Source organism: Asterias amurensis, chromosome 15 (assembly GCF_032118995.1).
Source record: "Asterias amurensis chromosome 15, ASM3211899v1".
Taxonomy (NCBI): domain Eukaryota; kingdom Metazoa; phylum Echinodermata; class Asteroidea; order Forcipulatida; family Asteriidae; genus Asterias; species Asterias amurensis.
The window spans coordinates 16,058,686-16,080,761 of record NC_092662.1 but is presented as its reverse complement, the minus strand read 5'-3'; the positions used below and the strand labels follow the sequence as shown (position 1 = coordinate 16,080,761).

General features: G+C 37.6%; 1 protein-coding gene across 1 annotated transcript; it reads left to right on the top strand.

The window, feature by feature from the left end:
• The first annotated feature begins 1,686 nt into the window (after window positions 1–1,686).
• Window positions 1,687–21,558, top strand: LOC139948238 (sodium- and chloride-dependent glycine transporter 1-like). Its single transcript, XM_071946327.1, has 14 exons — window positions 1,687–1,993; window positions 6,599–6,755; window positions 7,795–7,926; window positions 11,982–12,186; window positions 13,030–13,167; window positions 13,923–14,055; window positions 14,284–14,418; window positions 14,940–15,043; window positions 15,655–15,779; window positions 16,268–16,380; window positions 16,549–16,677; window positions 17,323–17,538; window positions 17,892–18,056; window positions 18,845–21,558. Exons 1-14 carry the CDS (start codon window positions 1,967–1,969, stop codon window positions 19,070–19,072), a joined length of 2,007 nt encoding a protein of 668 aa, XP_071802428.1. The 5' UTR covers window positions 1,687–1,966; the 3' UTR covers window positions 19,073–21,558.
• Window positions 21,559–22,076: the final 518 nt, after the last annotated feature.

Genomic DNA, 22,076 nt, shown 5'->3' with positions numbered 1-22,076 from the left:
TCGCTTAATACTTTTTTTCCTGCTAAGCCAATATTAGCACAATGCCAGTCACAGATTGGATTTAAGAAATGACGTTTTTGGCAAGATGGCTCAAGTGAGCACAGTCGAGCTAAGCTACTTTTTGGGTTGAAGTAGAGACCCAAGATCTTATCACACATGGCACTCGGCAAGTATGGCGGCACTCTGACAAAAGTCCACTGTACTAATTTATTATTATTATTAATCATTTATAATTAGCCATCCTGCACATTTCTATTTTATTTTCAACTTGCAACTTTTAGTCAACGTCAGTTTTTATCCAATGTTGTATTTTCAAAGTTAGCAGACGGTTTTGTAGGTCTTATCTCCAAGTCTTTGTTTGTGAAATTTTCTGCAAAATTGTGATTATAGAGCCCAATTTGATTGAGCACACAAATAAATCAATTTCAAAATAAGTTGATGCTTTAAGGAGCTCATTTTAAATTGTATCACGGGACATTTTTTACAGCATTTTGCAAAAAATAATTTAGGGTAATTTTTAAAATATTTTTTCTCCAGGTTGATGAATTGTGGGTTCGAATCCTGGTCGTGACACTTGTGCCCTTGAGCAAGATACTCTATTATAATTGCTTCTCTTCACCCAGGGGTATAAATGGGTACCTGCGAGGGTAGAGGTTGATATTGTGAATGAAAAGCTTTCGGAGCGCCACAGAAGCTCGGGGCTGTATACTCCCTAAATGGGAGCTAAGAAAGATTAAAGGGATGTTTATTGGCCCAATGACCAGGGGACTAATGTGAAGGGCATTGATACAGTTTATTGTGAAATGCGCTATATAAGAACTTGTTATTATTATTATTAATTGAATCTGTAGGAAAAAGCGTTTTTATACTCAATCCTCAGTTGACTCAATGTGGATGTGATGGGGGACAATACATTCTGTATGTAAATTTTGATTGACACAGATTTTGCATTTCCAATAAAAGAAAAAGCTCTTGATACAACTTTTGTGATTCTTAAATGTTTTTGTTGTTGTTGATTGTGTTGTTTTTGTTTTGTGTTGTCGATTTTGGGTCAGGGTTACGGTTAGGGCTAGGGATTTCGAATTTGTTTTAAAAAGTAGGCCTATCTTTAAGCAAAAATAATTGAGGAAATCTGAAAAGTACAGACCGTTTTTTTTTTAATCTTTATTTTGTTAAAATCACTGTTCTGCTCAATAAATGAAAAGTGCTTGATAAATAAACCAGGTTTACTATGAGTTGCAAAATAAACATGGTACAAAAGTATTTTTTATCAGACCCATACAAAGAATACATTAGTGATCCTATCAATTTTGAGCAGACGAGAGGGGGGGGGGGGGGGTGCTACTGTGGGCTTTTGCAACAATATAATAAAATAACTAATGACAGCCTAATGTGTGCTTTCTAAATACTAAATTCCAGCTCAAGTCAACGTTTGAAGGAGGTAGTCATGTTTGACAGAAGTGGGGAGAATAATTTGAATATTATACCCCCCCCGCCCCCGACCCCGCCCCCGCCCCCGCCCCCCCCCCCCCCGCTCCCGCCCCCGCCCCGCCCCCCTCAAAAAAAAGTTCAACTTTTGCCAACCGGAAGGTGGCGCTAGTAATTTTCCACCGCCAAAAAAAAATATCAAGTAAACTTTGATTGGTTCAGGCCTGCATGGTGTCCCCACAATAGAAGTTGACCAAACGAAATGACTAATTCTAAAGCATCTTCACTCGACCAGAAAGCCTCCTTGAAAAATTACCATAATAAAGACAGTTCTTGAGGGTGAAAAGGGCTCTCTTTGAGGCCGTTCACCGAAGCGGAACCAGAAAGAGTGTACACATTGATTTGCAGTGGGGCTAAAGTGGAACTTCATTTTCAGGGCGTCGCCATTTTATGAAGTCGCATACCAATTCAACTCGCTAGACCCCAGAAAGTGCTTTGAATTCTCTGCCGAAATTCGACGAGTAGTCGGCAACCAAACATGGGGAAAGAAATTGATGATTATCAGGTAAGATTTAAAGTATTAAAGGATAAACTGACAACATTTAAAATAACTAGAAAATATTTGAAGCTTCACAAAACTGCGTCATACTTTTCACACAATTCCATTGGGTTGGTCTACTCTAAGTTTAATTGTGTGGTTTGACTGAACACGTAAATTTAATTGGTTTATAAAGTTCATAATTTGTCGTGTGGTAATTTGAGTGGGCAGTTTTGCCAGCTTATTGGCAGCAAATGTCTTCTGATATCTACAAAATGTGTTAATAAATTGGGTAAACTTTTATTTTTAACAAAATGAAACTTGTTGAACAAGTCGGGGTTGACTTTTATTGAACGAGTGTAAAGACTTTTTTTTTGGGGGGGGGGGGGGACTAGGGCGAAGTTCGTTTTCTGACTCACTTTTTCATTAACTGTGAAATAGATAAGTATCTTATTTATTCAAATGAGAAATTGCTTTTGATTAAATGTTTGTGACACATATATTTTATTTTTTCAAATTCGTCACAATTTTGGGTGAATTGGTGTTTATTTGTTCCAGATATTCAATTTGATTTACTCATGAATCCTATCTCTCGATAAGTCTCATTTTCAATTTTAAAACATGTTAGTATAATTTTGTGAGTGAAACAGTTGTGGGTATATATCAAAGAAAATTTGGGTTTACTTTTTGATTTATCAATCATGCCTTCAAGTTATTGAGGTTATTTATTCATCAGTACTGTTATTCATATCTTTAAAATCATGACATCTTGCCGAAATTGATGTTATAAATGCAAAGTAAATTAAGGTTTAAAATAACTTTTTGTTATTACTTGCCCTCAAGATATAAAGCTATTTTTAAAATCTTTAAAATCATGAAATCTTGCACAATAATTGTTAAAAATGTTGCTAAATTGTGTAAAAAAAAACGCCTCAAGTTGGACTATTGAACTATTTAGATGAAAACCAAAAAAGGAAAGAATCTGTCTTAAAAAAAAACCCAGTGAAATCCTAGGTTAGTGAAAGGTGCTATAAATATTTCTGATTCCAAAACATTTTGGCAGCATGTATAATTTTAGACTCGCATACAAAATAGCCTTTGTGTTAATCTGCTGATAATGTTGAATGGTTGAATGGGATGGTATTAGCTATGAACTTGATTTAGTCCATGGCAATGTAATAAATAAATCACTGTCACAAATTCAATACATCACATACAGTGTATGTAGCCCCGGAGTTGGGTAACATTTTAGGGGGCACATGGGTCGCACTTTTGGCTAATTTAAATTGTGGTTTCAATTTACAAAAAACAAGCCCCTTTTCAGTGCTCTTGTTCACCATTTTAAAAGTTTTCTATGAGATAATTTGTTGAATGGCTGGATGTGATGGTAGTAGCAATGAATGTTGAATAGCCCATGACAAATGTAATCAATCACTGCCACCAATTCATACAGTGTATGTAGCCCGAAAGTAGGGTAACGTTTAGGGGGCAAATGGGTCGCACTTTGGGTAATTTAAACTTTGGTTTCAGTTTGCAAAAACAAGCCCCTTTTCAGCGCTCTTGTTTTATGCCATTTTAAAAGTAAAAAAAGAAGATAATCTGACGAGAGTTGTCTAATGGGGACAAAAAAGGATTTGGGAGGTATGCCGAGCCAAAGGTCCTAGGGACTTAGGGTTTTCTTACACACAACAGTTTTGCTGGCAAAAAATGGGAGCATTGTTAAGAATGACCATGAAGCAAGTAGTTTTGTAAATCCAGCAAAGTCTTCAATGGTGCTTTGATACTTTAGGTGATTAACTAATTTTAAGACAGGATTTTGGACTTAGCTCTCTCAGGTTTGCAGCTAAGCCTTTTTCTTACATCAGCCACCAGAGCAAATCTATAGCAAAACAACATGGCCAAAAAAACCCAACTTGTGCGACGTTTTATGAAATTTAAAAATAAAATTCTTGTGTTCCTTATTTTGTAGTGACATTGAAAACTGTTAATTGTAGTTTTCTAGACAACTTCTTTATATAGATATATAAAGAAGTTGCATGTTGGAAGTCCGAATAAACAAATCATGACATGTTAAAATTAGGTTTTATCCCATTTTTTATGGTCCCTTCTGAGCTCATCATTGAAAAGAAACCACTTTGCCTTCAGAAAAAAAACCAGCAAAATAACTTTTGGATGGCATGAAAAGTATATCAAATCATTTGGGCCTATAAAGTATATCTCCTTATTGTCCCCTAAAGCCTATGAGTGTTAGAGAACAGAAGTTGATGGACAAGTACCAGTAAAATATCCTCAGCAATATTACATCGATCTAAATTAAATTACAAAGATTAAAAAAAAACAAAAACATGAATTTATGCTAAAGGGTGAAACAAATTTGTTTGTGAATGAGTATGTCAAGGGTGCATGCCACCCACATTACATTGGTTATAGCTGGCAAATATTTAGTTGGCCTAGTTTGTACATGGTTTGTACTTGCTTACTGTCAATACAAAGGACTTGTGAGGTCGGAGTTTTTTTTATTTGCTTAACAAAAATGTCCACACTACAGCGTGGTTATAATGTCATAGTGGCTGTCCCTTCGGTGTAAATGAATGACCTTCCAGATCATAAGTAAAGAAAATATTCAATAGTTTATTCTTATGGAGTTGTGTACAGGCGTGGGGAAAGGAGGCCACTGAAAAGGTTGATGATGACTTCATTCTTTTCAATATGCTTTCATCAACATATCAGAATAATTAATCATTTTCCAACTCTTCTACATGCTTGAAAAACTGCCAAAATCTGCTTGAAAAACACCAATAACAAGCAGTTTTGGCCAAGCAATTTGTAATTTATTTTATCAATTAGAGAAATTATTTGTGTAAATTTATGGTTTGAAAGTTAACATAAACTTTAAAAAGAAAAGTGGATTTTACAGACAAAAATATTTTGGTGGGTAGGAAAATACTTGAGAACATGTCTGTGTGTGTAAACCTTCAGGTTTATTACCAATGAATTACATTTTATTGGGCAGATAATTGAGAGTTCTTTGCTTCGAAATTTATGTTCCTTGGTTGGCAGTCAACTTTGTTATAACAAGGTCCCTGTGACTAGCAAACTACCTCTTTATAACGGGAAGCTCCTCCTGTCAAGACTAGGTGATTTGCTTTTTGCTTAGGGGACAGCAAACCGACTAAACACAAAGCGGAGATAAGATGAATAAACTCAGAATGTACTATTTATGAGCAGAACTCTTTATAACTGATAAAAGGAGGGTCGACTTGTGCACATTACTTTTTAAACCTTTATAAAAATCTGTTGTTATGGGTAATTAAGCTACGAGTGGAATAGAAAGCCCATGCATGGGACAGCCAATCCCCACACCCATGGTTCAATTCATACCACAGCGGCAAATATTTGCTATTGTGCTATCACGCCACTAAACGCCTCGCTGCTAAAATACAACCCGGCCCACTGCAGGGTTTCATACAGTTTGTTCTGTCATCAATTCAAGGACATTTGGAGAAAACAGATTTGTTTGATGTTTGGTTTACAATATAGTTCTACAACTTGGGCTGCTAGCATTAGCCAAGCTACTGTTCAAACCTTTTATAGTGTCCTTGTTTACCTGGTAGCATCCGCCATGTGACATGCACGATGGAACCCAATCGTAAATAGCTGGACATATTACTTGGATCCGTTTTTAGCACTAAAGAGATGTAGTTGTGTAAAGTCTGATAGTGACACATACACATATAAAGAGGGAAGACATAGGTAACATTTGGGCAGAAGGGTACTTCACTAGCTTGCGTACTGTGGACTTGGTGTCCACAGTCTTCCTGTGGGATTTTGTGGCAAGGCCCTTTTAGGCAATAGTTCGTCATTAGTACCTAGTGTACTGTGAACTTTTTGTACCCCTCAGTCTCTTGTGGTATGTTGTGGAAAGAGCCAGAGTAAAGTGGACCCAGTCTCCAGTCTTCTGTGATATTTTTTAGCAAGGGCCACTATGTAAGGAGAGTAACAGTGCACTTGGTTTCCACTGTCTCCTGTGGTAATTTGTAGCGTAGGCCATTTGTTGCATGGGGAGTTAGGCAAAAGCGTACACCGATAGTGGCTTGTGTACTGTGAAAATGTCCTCCATCAGTCTCATGTGGCATTTTGTAGAAAGGGCCTGTTGGAGAATACATCTCTTATGTGGTTTTTTGTAGTGTTAATCTCCACAGTCTCTTGTGGGATTTTGTAGTATTAAAGCCATTGGACCCTTTCGGTTCAGAAAAAAAAACGTAACAGATTTACAAATAACTTACAGGGCTTACAGAAGGCAATGGTGAAAGACTTCTCTTGAAATATTATTCCATGAAAGGCTTTACTTTTTGAGAAAACAGCAACACAATATAAATTCTCGTTAACGAGAATTATGGATTTATTTAAACACATGTCATGACACGGCGAAATGCGCGGAAACAAGAGTGGGGTTTTCCGTTGTTTTCTCCCGACTCCGATGACCAATTGAGCCTAAATTTTCACAGGTTTGTTATTTGATATAGAAGTTGTGGTACACAAAGTAAGGGCCTTGGACAACACTGTTTATCGAAAGGGTCCAATGGCTTTAAAGGGTTAACTAATTTGAATCCACTTTTTTTTGTATTCCAGGGTGAGGTGGAGCTGGTCGAGTCCAGTGATGGGGATGAGAATGAGGAGAGAGGTAACTGGTCCAACAAGTTTGAGTTCCTCTTGTCCTGTACTGGGTACGCTGTAGGCCTCGGTAATGTGTGGAGATTCCCCTATCTCTGTTACCGCAATGGAGGAGGTGAGTTATCAATTTCCCCCCCCCTACTTTGTTGGGAAAGATATCCCGCTCCTGCCACCACTTTTTCCTCTTTTTTTAATTATCAAAATGAATATATCTCATTTGAGTAAATAAGATTCTAATTTATTTCATATCGAATGCAAAAGGTAGTGGCTACCGACATGTTTTTGTTTGTTGAGTACCTCACGGCATTATTAACTTCAAAAGAAAATATGTTCAAAAGCTGACTTTTTATCTTTCTATTCTGATCCCATAAAAAAAAATGAAAAGAACTTCTCAAAAAGCTTTAATTGTTCCTGTCAACGGTTGTGAACCTATTCTTTGTTTCATTTTTTGTTGTGATCTAGCTCAGAACAAACTTTCTGGTCCGGTGAAGATTTGTAGCTGTCTTGTAGATATTTTCACCCAAATTTGAGACCTGAATGTGTGCTTATTTGCTTGTGACTAGTGGTGATCCAAAAACAGGCCTTAAACTTCTCTCCTGAAAAGGGCACAGAAAATTTGCTTTGTTAAAGGCAGTGGACACTTTTGGTAATTACTCAAAAATAATTATTAGCACAAATCCTTTCTTGATTATGAGTAATGGGGAGAGGTTGATAGTATAAAACATTGTGAGAAACAGCTCCCTCTGAAGTGACATAGTTTTTGAGAAAGAAGTAATTTTCCACGAATTTGATTTCGAGACCTGGAGTTTAGTATTTGAGGTGTTGAAATAAAGCATCTGAAACCACACAACTTCATGCGACAGGGTGTTATTTTCTTTCATTATTATCTCGCAACTTCGATGACCAATTGAGCTAAAATTTTCACAGGTTTGTTATTTTGTGCATATGTTGAGATACACCAAGTGAGTAGATTAAACTTTGACAATTACCAATAGTGTCCACTGTCTTCAAGGGGTGCCTCTATGAGGAAAATGTAAATTAGATTGGAACTTTCCAACTAGGGCACCACGGCCAAAGGACAGGCACCACTGTGGGTGCCATGGGTGAATTCAAGACCTGATAAATTATAAACGATGTCTTCTCTTTCTTCCCAGGTGCTTTCCTTATCCCCTACGTCATCATGTTGGCGTTTGCCGGTCTACCCTTGTTCTTCCTTGAAGTCAGCTTTGGTCAATATTGCAGTCAAGGTCCAATCACCTGCTGGAGAGCCGTACCAATGTTCAGAGGTAAGTTTGATATAGCATTATACTTGATGAAATGTGTGGTAAAAACCATGTGGTTACGAGTCTCTTCTAGGAACCGGTTAACTCAAGGTTTCAGGTGGTCTTTACGTCATTAGTAGAAAGTTTGAGCGTGAAACCAAGCCTTCTGCTTCTTCCCACCTATACACTCTTGATTTGCTGAGATGTAGAACAAGGAGCCATTCCAACAGCTTTATTCCATTTTTCGTAATCTACCAAACTTTGCTTATTTTCCTTTTGAAACCCTTGCCACCCACACCCCTATCAATCCAACTGCTTGATTTGTTTGAGTCTGTCGAACTGTTTGGTTGTTGAGTTACTGATAGGTGTTGGACTGTGGTTGGCACTATATTAATGCTTTACATGGGATTTGGGCTGCCACCATAAACAGTTTGGGTGGTAGTTACTCCTGGTGTTGGACTGAGTACTGCAAAAGTAACTGCTTTACGTAAGATGAGGCATACAGTCACAGTCCAACGGTTTTGGTTGTTGAGTAACTGAATGGTGATGAACTAAGTACTGCACTCTAGTAAACTGATCAAGTAAGCATGATCACCAACATTATCAGATTGGGTGTCATGTTACGGAATGTGTAATTATGAGTGATGAAGAATTACAGTAAATCACTCAAAAAATTGAAGTCACTACCAATCTGACAGTCCAAGATGGATGAGTGAACAAGCCTGTAGCCAACTAATTGTTGTTTGAGGAGATTAGTTTGAAGGTTTTGGAAGTTATGTAGAGCAACGTCACTGAACCGTAAACATCAATGCCTGTAGGACTATAAAATACTCTGCATTGAGTTGTGTGTTCATTTGAATGTAAAGAAAGTGAGATGATATTTTTTTCCAGAAGTGAATGTTCGGTGAACTGGAACTTGAACAAAAGGAAATTTTGTATAGTGCAAAAAGTAGTTTTGTGGGACGAGGTAAAATGCTTAACGGTGTGCATTTGAAACAAATTATTTTAATGTATAACTGCCTTTCGGTTGACCCCTGAATCCTTTTAACACTCAATCACTCTGTGTGGTGGTTCAACAAAGTTAGATGGGTATTTCTGGTCAAATGTGCGATTGCAGTACTGCCACAGAAAGGTAGACAATTTCTGTACGATTCTGTCGTTGAGGAATTTTTTCACTTTTTTCTCGCAATAAAGTAAAAAAAACACCAAACAACAGTAGCACAGGAATCTTTCTTCTAAAAAAAAAAAGGAAAAACATGTTAAAATTTTGCTTGGCATTTTATTTGCAAATTGTGTGCACCCTTGTTTGACAAAAACAATTCTGGGGTAGAGAACATTCACTTTGTTCTCACAACCAAGAAAAACAAAAAAGGGTCAACAAAGGAATCTTTCGGTAAAAAAAAATCAGAAAAAGCACATAATATATAGGTTTAGGTGGGCAATATTTAATTTTCTAATTGTGTGCACCCTTGTTTGACAATTTGTTTTAATTGGCATACCATGGTATGATGACACTGTTTTTAAAGAGTTAAATTCAAACACAAATGTGAGAGCATAAATTTTCAAACACAAATTGCTACCAAGAAAACAGTCAAAGATTTGATTTTCTGTGCATTTAATTTGCAAACTGTGTAATCTCTTGCAAACTTTTGCAAACATTTGTGCACATCTTTTAACAAACAGTGCAATGTCACAGTTAAATCAGTTCAAAAAAGTTTGGTGACATTGCGATTTGAAAACACAAAATGTTCCCATTGATTTGAAGGCAAAACCCTTGCGCATCTCCCTACCAACCTTCAGAAGTGCCGCAAGATCCGGCTAATGTGGTGAAGTTGAACAACTGCCAACATTGTTTTGCTGTGAATTCACAAAAGGATAGATAAGAGCGCTTGACCAAAGTACAAAGGCCCCACCTACTGTCAAAAATGAAAAAAAAGGTGTTGGGGATTTTTTTTTTTACAACTTCAGATAAAGATAGTCGACTCCCATTATAACGAGGTCCGCCGGACTGGCCCATTTTCCTTGTATTATCTGAATCTCGTCTTAAACGCAGCACGCTAAATATAGAGACATACGTCATCATTGTGCATGCACACAACACGTGTACATGTATTCTTGTTTATCATTAAAAGTTAATCAACTTAAATCTGATTTATGTTTGTTAACATATGACTAGCAAGTTTCTGAGAATTACATGTGCCTTTTACGAGAGTAGGGAAAACATCACATAAATTATAAAGATTCAATTTCAAAGTAATAGACTTTGCTGAGAGGTTTTGTGAATTATTGAGACACTATTTTTGTGTTCATGGACCCATTGAAAAAGTGATAGAAAATTATATAAAGCCCAAAAACTTGATAAGCACAAAATAGTATTGCTTACCAAAATCAGGTTACCAGCCCAAATCAAATTAAGTTTGCAATGTTTTAGCTGGTGCCCGACACATTTTTTGCTAAGCAAAGTAATTTGTCAAGCAGTATTTTATATGCATAAAAGCTTTATGAGATTGGGCTCTGGGAAAAGTCATTGTACCAGAACATTATTCAAATTTAACTTGCAATTTCTCATTGTGGAAACTTATTGCTTGGCACAGAATGCCTTTCCTGCTCAAACCAAAGACTTTACAGAACTGGTTGGGGTCATTGTTAGGGTCTGGGTTTGAAAGAAACTCCATATTATATAGTAAGGTTTGTGGAAACACCATGTAATGATAATCTCTAAATGAGTTGGGAAGGTTTTGGTTTCAAACTCTAATTTTGCAAGCTTTGCTCAATGGTTGTTTGTCAGAGTATGTGTACACACAATGACCCAGCAGATTCAATAAAAAGACACTGGCTGAGGGCCAGGTTTGCTGAATAATGTTTTTGTTTGGCTTAACAAAGGGTTCACCCAAACAGGACTGCCATAGGGGTGTACATTGCTGTTCCTGTGCAAATGGTGAAAAGAAACCTCTCACAGTGGTACCCAAACTGTATTCGCTGTTTGACATTATCCAGGCCTGGAATTATATGTTTGAGTTAAGGGCAAGGCCTTTTTCATTTTGAAAAGGGCACTTCCATTTTTAAAATCTGAAAGAGTATGGGAAACTGTTGAGGGGGCACCAAGGCCTCCATGTAGTTCCAGGCATGGTCAACACCAAACCAATCTTTGTGTGGGTCAAAAACATGGTTTTGAAAGAAACTCCGTATTATATAGTAAGGTATGCGGAAACACCATGTAATGATAATCTCTAAATGAGTGGGTAAGGTTTTAGTTTGAGGTAAAAACAAGTATAACTTTGTTTTATCTTTGTTGAAATCAAGTGTTCCATCTACTCAATTTGAAGTACCACTCCACACTTTTCATATTCTTCAGTAGATTAAAAAAAAAAAAGAATCTTTTTTGTTAACAAGCTAGAAGTTTGGAAATGAAAAACATTTCAATGTCCCCTCAGCAATCTTCCCCTATTTAGATCTCTGAATTGCATAAAAAAACGAGTGCGGCCATAGAGTTGGACATGCCCTTCTTTGGATCCGGCATGTGAAGTGAAAAGCATTTAAAGTTTCAGCAATTGTCCCCTGTTATGAAACCCTGACTTGCACGAAGCGTTTGGCAAAAAGTGAAACACGCCCCTCTATGAAAATATTTCTCCCCAGCAATTTTCCCCTATTTAGATCCGTGAATTAGGTGCGGCAAAGACAGGGACTCGCCCTTCCTGAGCATTTAAAGTTTTTGAATTTTGGTTTCAGGTGTGGGCTATGGAACGTTGGTGGTCTCTGCCAACGTGGGTTCTACAACAATGTGATCATCATGTACACGCTGTACTACATGTTTGCTTGTTCACATCAGTGCTACCATGGGTCGGGTGTGGTCAAAAGTGGGACACGCCCATATTGATCATTGTGTTTTCAATTTGATTTCAGGTGTGGGTTATGGAACGTTGGTGGTATCTGCCTACGTAGGTATCTACTACAACGTGATCATCATGTACACGCTGTACTACATGTTTGCTTCGTTCACATCAGTGCTACCATGGGTCGGGTGTGGTCAAAAGTGGGACACGCCCATATTGATTATTGTGTTTTCAATTTGATTTCAGGTGTGGGTTATGGAATGTTGGTGGTCTCTGCCTACGTGGGTATTTACTACAATGTGATCATCATGTACACGCTTTACTACATGTTTGCGTCCATGACTGCCAAGTTGCCCTGGATCACCTGCGGTGCCCAGTGGAATACGGCCAAGTGCTCAGTCCTCGTTGAAGACTGCTTTGCAGCAGGTGGTGTCATTACACCAGACAACAGGTGGGCTATAATTAGCTATCAGGATTTGTTTACCCAAAATTTATCTGGAACGAATTCAATTATTTTGTTTTTTCTGTTCAAAGGTTTTGTAAACAGCACCAAAGTAAAGTTAATTTTGCTGACAAAACATTTAAAGTAATGGAATCATTTGATACAGTAATTCAAGCAGATTTTAATGGCTGTTTTTTCATTTTTTTCCCCCTAAAACCCTTGATCAATCCATTGGCTCAATATTTTGTCATCGACTTCAAAAGAAGGAATTCTTTCTCCGAGAAACTTTCCTAAAAGGACTGTGTTTTAAAAAAATGAGAATTTTAAACATTGAGCCACAACCAAAAGCACATTTTAATAGCGACCTCAATCATCTATGGTGTTTTGGCAGACCATAGCTAAGCAAGATTATTCTTTGTTAAAGAAACTTTATAAAACTAGTAAGAAAAAACTTTTCTAAGATCACAGATTTACTTAAAACTTACACAGTCTAAGGATGATGATAGTTAAAAAACATCCTTTGAAATCTTTCTGTCTGAAATACGTCATATTTAAATAAAAATAAATATTAAAATAAAACTGTCTTCTCATTTGGAGTTAATCCGAGTGTTTAATTCCTTTTAAACAAAATCAATGTCATGAAAGATGTTTTCTTTTGACCCAGATGGCCGATTGGATTGATCTTAAACTTTTCTAGGTTTGACATTATGTATATCGTGGATTACATAGAGTGCTTACACTGCCAGCAACTGCTTTGTTAGCTAAAATCAATTCTGTCGTACTCCTGTTTAAATGTCTTCCAGAGCTAACTAGCCAATTTTATAATTATGTTTTGCGTTCTTCTTTTAAAAGGTGCATCAAAGTCAGCAGTTTGGATAGTGCCGGATTGGCAGAGTACAACATCACCGGGGAAGCGGGTAGCTACAATACAAGCTTAACTTTGGATCCATTTGCAGATGAAAGATCTCGTCCCAGTGAAGAATATTGGAAGTAAGACAATTTATTCTTTGGTTTGTGATCATTTTCAGCCAATTGTGACCATTTTGTTTAAAAACAATATTTCCTCTGAGAGTTACCAAAATTTTACAATTCCATATTCCAATTGGAACCAAGTTGTCTTTTGAGTGAGAAATGAGCTCTTTCTCAAAAACTTAGTTAGTTCAGAGGGAGCAATTTCCCACAATGCTTTGTACTACCAACAGCTCTCCATCGCTTGTAATTTGTCCAAGTAATTTGTCACGACAACAATTGTGTTGTGTAATTACAAAAGTGTCCACAAGTCGATAGCCACTGGCCGGCGCTTAAAAACGTTAAATAAACAAATATAAATTTGTAAAACTAAACCAAAATCCACATGTGATGTTTATGAGGTGTCTTGGCCAAGCGAATAAGAGTATCGAATTCAAGCTCCTGTGATTCTGTTCAGCAGAGTGTGGGTTTGATTCTTGGTCATGACACTTGTGTCCTTGAGCAAGACACTTCACTATAATTGCTTCTCTCCACCCAGGGGTAAATGGGTACCTGTGCGGGCAGAGTTGGGTATTGTGATTGATAAGCTTAGTCGCTACATATTTGGCGGCACAAGCTGTTTACTCCCCAGGGAGCTGAGATGGTTTAAGGAATGATTTCAGGCCCAGTGACCAGGGGTAATAATGTTGAAGTACCATGAGCGTCACTGCGTGACGGACCTGAGCGCTGTATAAGAAGCCACTACTATTATTATTATTATTATTATTATTTATCAGATTCAACGTCTTGCAAGAAGCCGACTCCATCAACGAGACAGGAACCATCATCTGGCAGCTCTTACTCTGTCTTCTCCTAGCCTGGGTCATCATCTTCCTGTGTCTCATCAAGGGAATCAAATCATCTGGCAAGGTACAAAGGCTAGCTAAATGGGGAAGACACCGTTTCTTTTCATGGATATTGTGCGCGTTTTATTGGTTTTCCTTGTAATTGTATATAGCCCTACAACTATTTTTAATATTTTAATTTTTTTTTAATGTTTACTGCATGCGAACATTTAAATTACCCTTTTTGAGATCTAGTTGAAATTAATTGACCATAAGTTTCTATAACGTGGCCCTTTATCTTCCTCCTTCCCAGGTTGTATACTTCACCGCTACCTTCCCCTATGTGGTGTTGGTCATTCTCCTGATTCGCGGGGTGACGCTGGATGGTTACTACGACGGTGTTATCTTTTTCATCACGCCCGAATGGTCAAGACTCGCTGAACCACAGGTTAGACCAGAATCCAATTTCAAAAACTTGCTAAGCACAGGCATATATTGCTTAACAGAAACAGGTTACCAGCCAAAACTACATGAAGTTTATTAGTAATGTTGTGACTGGTGTCCCAATCAATTTCGCTTAGCAAAGAAGTTTATCAAGCAGTATTTTCTGTTAACAGCTTTATGAAATTTTTTGGTTTCATTTGATGGACTTAAATTGAATCTATTTTGATTAATATATTTATATGCTCTAAAAATTGTTATGATATATCAATCGCAGTATTATATTGACTATTGCTATTGGTTGATTGACAATTATTTTATAGGTGTTACATTTGCATCGAGATAAAGAATATTCATTTTTGTTTTTACCCATATACACCGATGTGTGTTAGCACAGTACACTCAGTACACATGTACTTCCCAGAGTTCTGTAAAAAAAAAGGTCAAACATATGACTTATTTGATTAATTGATTGACCATTACTGTATGATGTATTGATAAATATATTGATTATTGCCTTGTTGCTAGGTGTGGCTGGATGCTGCGACCCAGATCTTCTTCTCCCTCAGCGCAGCCTGGGGAGGTCTCATCACCCTCTCCTCTTACAACAAGTTTCACAACAATTGCTACCTGTAAGTTGGAACAGTGCATCTTCAAGAATGTGTAGTTAATCTTTGCATTTAGGATAACAAATATTTTTTGGCTTTTAATAATAATAATAATAATAATAATATACAATTTATAAGGTGCACAGTTTCTGGAATACAACCAGTCAAAGGTGCCATAATTGCTGACAAATTAAACGGACGAGTCTTGAGGTTTTACCCTTACACCAATGTGGTGTAAGCACCGTACAAGACTTTACCGAGTTGTGCTGCATTTGTCCGGTATGGTATGTAGTACCTGGCTGATTTTCTTTCTTCCGCCCAGGTAGATTTAAAAGAAAGCCTAGTTTCCATAGACGAAATCTACACAGCAAAAAAGATAAGTTATCACACAAGCGCGAGTGAAATACGTAAAAATAATAGTGCTTCTACGCTTCTGGATTGGCCAATCAGAAACAAGGATTCAAGCCTACTTGAAGATAAATGGTGTTATCCGCAAACTGAATATACATTGATACCTCACCATGCATTGCCTCAAAACTATGACATAAATAAGACATATATAAATTTTAAGTATACTTTTATAACTACTAGAAGAAGTAAATGCACTTCTTTTTGACTTTCACCGACTTTCACAGTGACTCCGTCTTAGTGGCCACCCTGAACTGCGCTACCAGCCTCTTCGCTGGTTTTGTCATCTTTTCCATCCTTGGCTTTATGGCCAAAGAGCTCAACACTACTGTTGATAAAGTCGTCGAGCAAGGTTAGTTTGGATTATGCAGCTTCAAAGGCACTGGACACTATTGGTAATTGTCAAAGACCAGTCTTCTCACTTGGTGTATCTCAACTTATGTATGAAATAACAAACCTGTGAAAAGTACAGCTCGATTGGTCATTGAAGTTGCGAGATAATAATGAAAGAAAAAACACCCTTGTCACACAAAGTTGTGTGCTTTCAGATGCTTGATTTCGAGACCTCAAAATCTAATTCTGAGGTCTCAAAATCAAATTCGTGGAAAATTACTTATGTCTCGAATTTTATTAATTACCAATAATGTCCACTGCCTTTAATGAGAGTTAACAGACGAGTATTTATTCAAAAGTCTTGAAAGTACACCACTTGAAAGTTTGACCAGGATCTTATTTGAAGGAAAATACTTCCATCTGACTGCCTCTTTTTCACTTATTGCTTCATACCAAAAGCAATATCTTACTTGATATATTCTTTTCAATCTTGTTTTTATGCTCTAGGTTTCGGTCTTGCCTTCATCGCCTACCCTGAGGCTGTGGCTCGTCTGCCCGTCTCTCCACTCTGGGCCATCCTCTTCTTCGTCATGTTGCTTACCCTCGGTCTCGACAGTCAGGTAAGCCAATTTATCTAATTTGTACAAATGTTTAAAGAGATTTTCCCTCCTGGGGCAGAGACCACAACAGAGTTGGCTGCCTGCCCAAAGAAAAAGGGAATATGAGATCCCGCCTGTGGGCAACATGATTGGTTTGACTGATCAGTCTTTTTCCTTTTGCCTTTTTAGTTCACCATCATGGAGACTGTAGTAACAGCCATAGTAGACGAGATACCCTCCCTCCGTAAGAAGAAGACCTATGTCATGCTGACTGCTTGTAGCATTGGCTTTCTCCTTGGATTCACATGTGTCACCAATGTAAGTCACAGTCACTTCTCCCCAAAAGCTGTCACTAAATATTTGTCAATATTTTGTGACCTGTCACCACAAAACCTTTACAACTTATAGCAACCGTAAATGTCCTTTCCAATGGGTTTTTGTCCTGGTGCAAGATTTTCTGATGATAGTCTGTGGCATGTTGTGGTCGAGCAGACCAGTTTATCGTAACCAAGGTCGTCTAGTGTGGATTTAATTACAAGTCTTAGCACTTGAGCAAGGCACTTAACCATAGTTTCTTTGTAAACAGTTGTGAAGGTAGTGCATTTTGCGCCACCAGCCAAGCTCCTTATAGTGAACTATATACATATGCCTAACTTTTTTGGGACTGACCAAACTACCTCTCTATAACAGGAATGTTGACAACAAAACAAAGAAACACAAAGTCGAAATGGGAGTCAGGCATTCATAATTTACTCTTTGTTAAAAGAACCTCTTTAAAAAAAGTGTTCATTATAACAAGGGTTGACGGAACATCAATAGCTCGGAAACAAACACAAAAAACCCAAACCAGTTCATGATAAATGTTTTTATAATCGGTACATAATTGCTATAGCTAACTTTTTGTTAGTGCACTATAAGCTCCCCAGTTCACACCGCCCATTTTGGATGATTTGTTCTTGACAGGCGGGACCTTACTGGGTGTCGCTCATGGACAGTTACGGAGCCGGCTTCGCCCTGCTCATCTACGGACTCTGCGAATGTATCGCAATCAGCTGGTTCTATGGTGTCAAACGATTCAAGAACGATATCCGCACGATGATCGGCGATGGATGGGTTGACTTCCCCCTCTTCGTCTGGTGGCCTCTCAACTGGTGTGTCTTCACCCCGGCCCTCCTTTGCGTAAGTTGATCAGGGATGTGATAGGCTGTTGAGTGCAAAGCGCGAAAGCTTGCGAACGCAAAACTTGAAAGCTTGCAAGTGCAAAACTTGAAAGCTTGCGAGCCTGCTTCCACACTTTTATCTTTGGTTTTGAAAGCCCTACTCTGCAATCTGGGGTGCCCAACATGGTTGTATCTTCATTTTCTTATGAGTTTGATCTTAGTAATAAAACAAAAACAAATTAAAATAATTTTTTTTATATTTTGGGATGGTTGTTAAAAAAAAAAAAAAGGATGATAAGTAGAGTCGATGTCTCGGTTTAATCAGGGACACAATCACATGATATAACTTAGATCTGTGTTACTGTTTTCCAGTTTGTCCTTATGTTCAACTGGATGAACTGGACTGAGCCGACGTACAACGGAGATTACCCTGTCTGGGCCAGAGCCATCGGCTGGATGATGATCCTCAGCTCCCTGATCTGGATACCAGTCATCTGGATCTTTGAGTTCATCCGTAGTCCTGGAAGCATTGTTGAGGTAAGTTTCCAGCACACCGAGGGCGGCTATTGTGAATTTTCCCCCTCCCCCAAAAAGGCATACCTAACAAAGAAGGCGTCTGTGCAATGAGTGTGATATTTAGTCCTTGGAACTATTTGAAACGACCGCTGTAAAGTATAGTGCCAAAGACAACCATGCCCATTTTGAATTTTTTTTTTTTTTACTTCGCAACAATAATCCACAACAATTATTTTTTGGGATTGGCAACCAAAGTCCTCATGGAAATCAATCATGTCTTCAACTTCAGCTTCTGTTTGCCTGTGGCAGAGAACAACATTCCTCTGACCTGCTGAGATCTCTTCACTGGCTGCCAGTACGAGAAAGAATCAAATACAAAATCCTCCTGTATGTTTACAAATGTCTTCATGGTCAAGCACCAAAATACCTCACAGAAAACTTCATCCTCTACAATACTGGTCATTCTGAAGACCGTAGAAGGCTCCGCTCTGCTTCTGACGTCACACGCTTGGTTGTTCCTCGCTCCTATAAAAAGGCTGGAGACAATATATTTTTCAATGCAGCTCCTAAGCTATGGAACCAACTGCCCTGTGACATCAGAGAAGCAGAGTCTACTTCGATCTTCAAGCGGTCTCTCAAAACGATTTTGTTTCCCCTCTGAGAGCCTCTTGTAAATTTCTTTTGTTTTGTTTTCTACTTATGTTATTTTGTTTTTCTTGTGAGGCGCTGTGTTAATTGTAAAGCGCCATAGAAATGTTTATTATTAGTATTATTATTAATAACAATCTCTTTTACTTTGTATTTGGCAGCGATGGGAGGCCATGTCCTCTCCACGTGAGAACTGGGGCCCAGCTCTCGGCAAGTTCCGTCTGGAGTCCTACATCACCCACAAGGAGAACAACACTACCTTCGGTGGGCGCCTGAACCCCGATGGCAGCATGTCTCAGAAACGTCGCGGTGTGGAAGTGGGCAAAGAACCGGCTGTCAAGTACAATGCTGGTGGCGCCACCAACGCTGGATTTGACAACCCAATGTAGTGAGTTTCCTTTTGAACTGATCTAAACTTTTGACCACTCAACAAAAATTGCGGGTTTTTCGCCATATTCTGAAGTGTGACTTATTCTGATATGGGTTATAACTCATCTGAATACAAATGTTTTGAATCAGGATTTGTTTCATTTAAAACTATGAAATGTTGCATTTTACCTTTACCGTATTATGGTGGGAGTGTGGATAGATAAATTAGGTGTAGATTTTTGTCCTGTAGGCTTTGTGTAAAATTTCAGTGGATTTTAAAGGATCGATTTTACTGGTGTTAATACTTTATCGATCGATAGGTCATTAATAAGATTGGTCTGGAAGTATTTTGTCAACGATTATGAGACTGGACTAGCAGTTTAATTAATCGGGATGAATGGAATATATATATTTTTTAAAAAGTGTAAAGCAAGTATACAAATACTATAGAGAGGCAATTGTTTTTCATCTGCATAAAAAAAAAGTCATTGTATGGTATTTGTAAACGAGAGTAATGCAATTTTTCTTTATAAAAGATGTAATGAAATTAACTTTAATGTTGAAAAGGACTATTGACTTTCTGACGACTGATGACACTTACTGCACTGCTGCACTTCTTACAAGCATTAATTCAAACATGACATCTCCCTGGTAAACTGGTTTGAACCGGTTTGCACAAGTAAACTGATTGTTTTAGTACGCACTTGTTTGAAAACTGGCATGCTTTGCCCCAACATAGAAGCAATAGTCTAAACTACTTCATTGAAATACTGATGGTAAACTGGTTTGAACCGGTTTGCACTAATCTGCACTAGTTTATAGTAGAACAGGGTCATAGAACCAGTTCAGCAATAGAGCCAGGTCTAAAATTAGCTGTGACAATTAGTCTACTTAATTGCACTGGTTTTACTAAATTTCCAGACTGTTCTGGTGTAAACTGGTTTGAGCCAGTATGTACTAGTCTGAACTAATGCACACATTCACTAACTGTAGATACTTTTCTGGTATGAACTGGTCTAATATGTCTTACACTGGTTGCACAGACTGTTCTGGTGCAAACTCGTTTGAACTAGTAACAACTGGTCCACATTTAAGCGCACGTATTTGTACAATAAAACAACTGGAGAAGCACCATTTTGAGCACTTGAAAAACATAATTACACAGAGTCTGCTACTGTTTTGACATTTTATATTTTTCCTATAATTCTTGATGGGTATATATATATTGTTGGGTAAATACAAGAGTTAGGTTAGATTTTGTACGATTAATGTGTTGATGAAATTTTTGTTTTTTGTTTTTGAAAAATTAAATGCGTCTGTTCTTTTTAACTCATATCTGCCTGACTGGTAAAAAAAAACCCAATGTTCCTAAGCCAATGTAGGGCTTTTTGCTGAATTAAAACAAACTATTGAAACAATCAGAGAAACATTGTATCTAGTACAGGCTTACCTACATTATACATGGTTGTAGGTTCTTTCAGGTCTCAAAAATAAAACGTTATGAAATATTTTGAAGGGTAAACAAAATCAGAAAAAACGGACTCAAGTTGGAAATAACATCATGCCTAACATGGTTACATCATCTTTTGGGATGCTAGGTGGCAGCAGATTTACTATGTAAATCCATTGTTCTTGGTAATGTGCGCATGCTCAGAACTGCATAAACAATGGAAGTTAACTTGGTCAGTAGGCTGCCACCAATGTCTCCCACTGTGTTTTGTAAAGGAACTCTTGTAAATGGTGTTTGAAGCTTTGCATGGTGTGGAGAATTAGAGTAACTATAAACATAAATATGAATAGTAAACTTGCGGCTACAACCATAAGTAGAATCTCTTTTTGAAGGAGTGGTGGCTCTGAAAAGAGCTGGTTTGGTCTTGACGTTTCGAACAGTATACTCTGCTCATCTTTAGGAACTCATGTAGTTAGGCAGATATGTGTTAACAAATGTTTGATGTCTTTTTTTGTCAATAATCTTTTATATATATACGTTAGACACAATAGATTAACCGATATAATGTTAATACATGAGCCTATTTTTTTCTGAAGTTCACAGCTTTAAAGATGCATCCCCTCATTTCTTTTCAGTAGCACAACTTCTCTAAAAGTAAAAATTATTTTCATATTGAATAGCTGTTAATAAAAACTCTCATCTCAAACTCTCAGCAAACAAAATTAATAAAATACAAAAATCTATCAACAATTGGTACTTGATAGTCAAAATAATCAAATGAATCATCATAGAAATCTGATGATGTCTCACCAAACCAGCAACCATGCATTAACATTTTGCATACTTATTGTAATTTGAGCATGGCACACACACAAGTTTTTGATGCTTTGAAATAGCATCCGACACATCTGCCCCCAAGTCTCCTCAAATATAACATGTCATTAAATATTAAGATGCAGTTTATTTTGCCGTTGCATTTTATTGTTGTGAATATGGTATTATTGTTTTCCTTTACATGCATCCGTGTTTAATAAATTTTCTTTCAATAAAATAGAACGGTGTCTATAGTTTTTTTATTTGCTTTGCGGCAAGACGAGGAAAGTTAGGTTGGCACAGTGGTTTCTTTCCCTGCCTTTGACCTCTGTTGACCCAATTTTGAACCACATCTCAGGCAGAGCCTTACATGTGGATTAGGTTTTAGACCCTACCTGATTGCATTAGTTTTCCCCCATTTTATGAGAATATTTTATTGTCTTTATTGATAAAAGGGAACATCTACCTTTGGATTTAGGATCTGTTCGATTTGTTTATACCTATATATGTTGAAAAATACAATGTAACTAAGCAGTGAAAAGTTCATTTCATAAGATGGTGGCGCTTTTTTGAGATATCGCCGAAAGTCCCGAGCCGTTATGTCCACGCTGGAAGAGTAATCCGAAGTTGGAACACAAAATCTGAGAAACGTTTTTTTTTGACATCCAAAACCCTTTATACTATAGAAAACTGCAGCTGTACTTCGTTCCAAGTAAGTTTTTATTGTCATTTAATTTTAAAAGATGATTAAAGTGATTTCC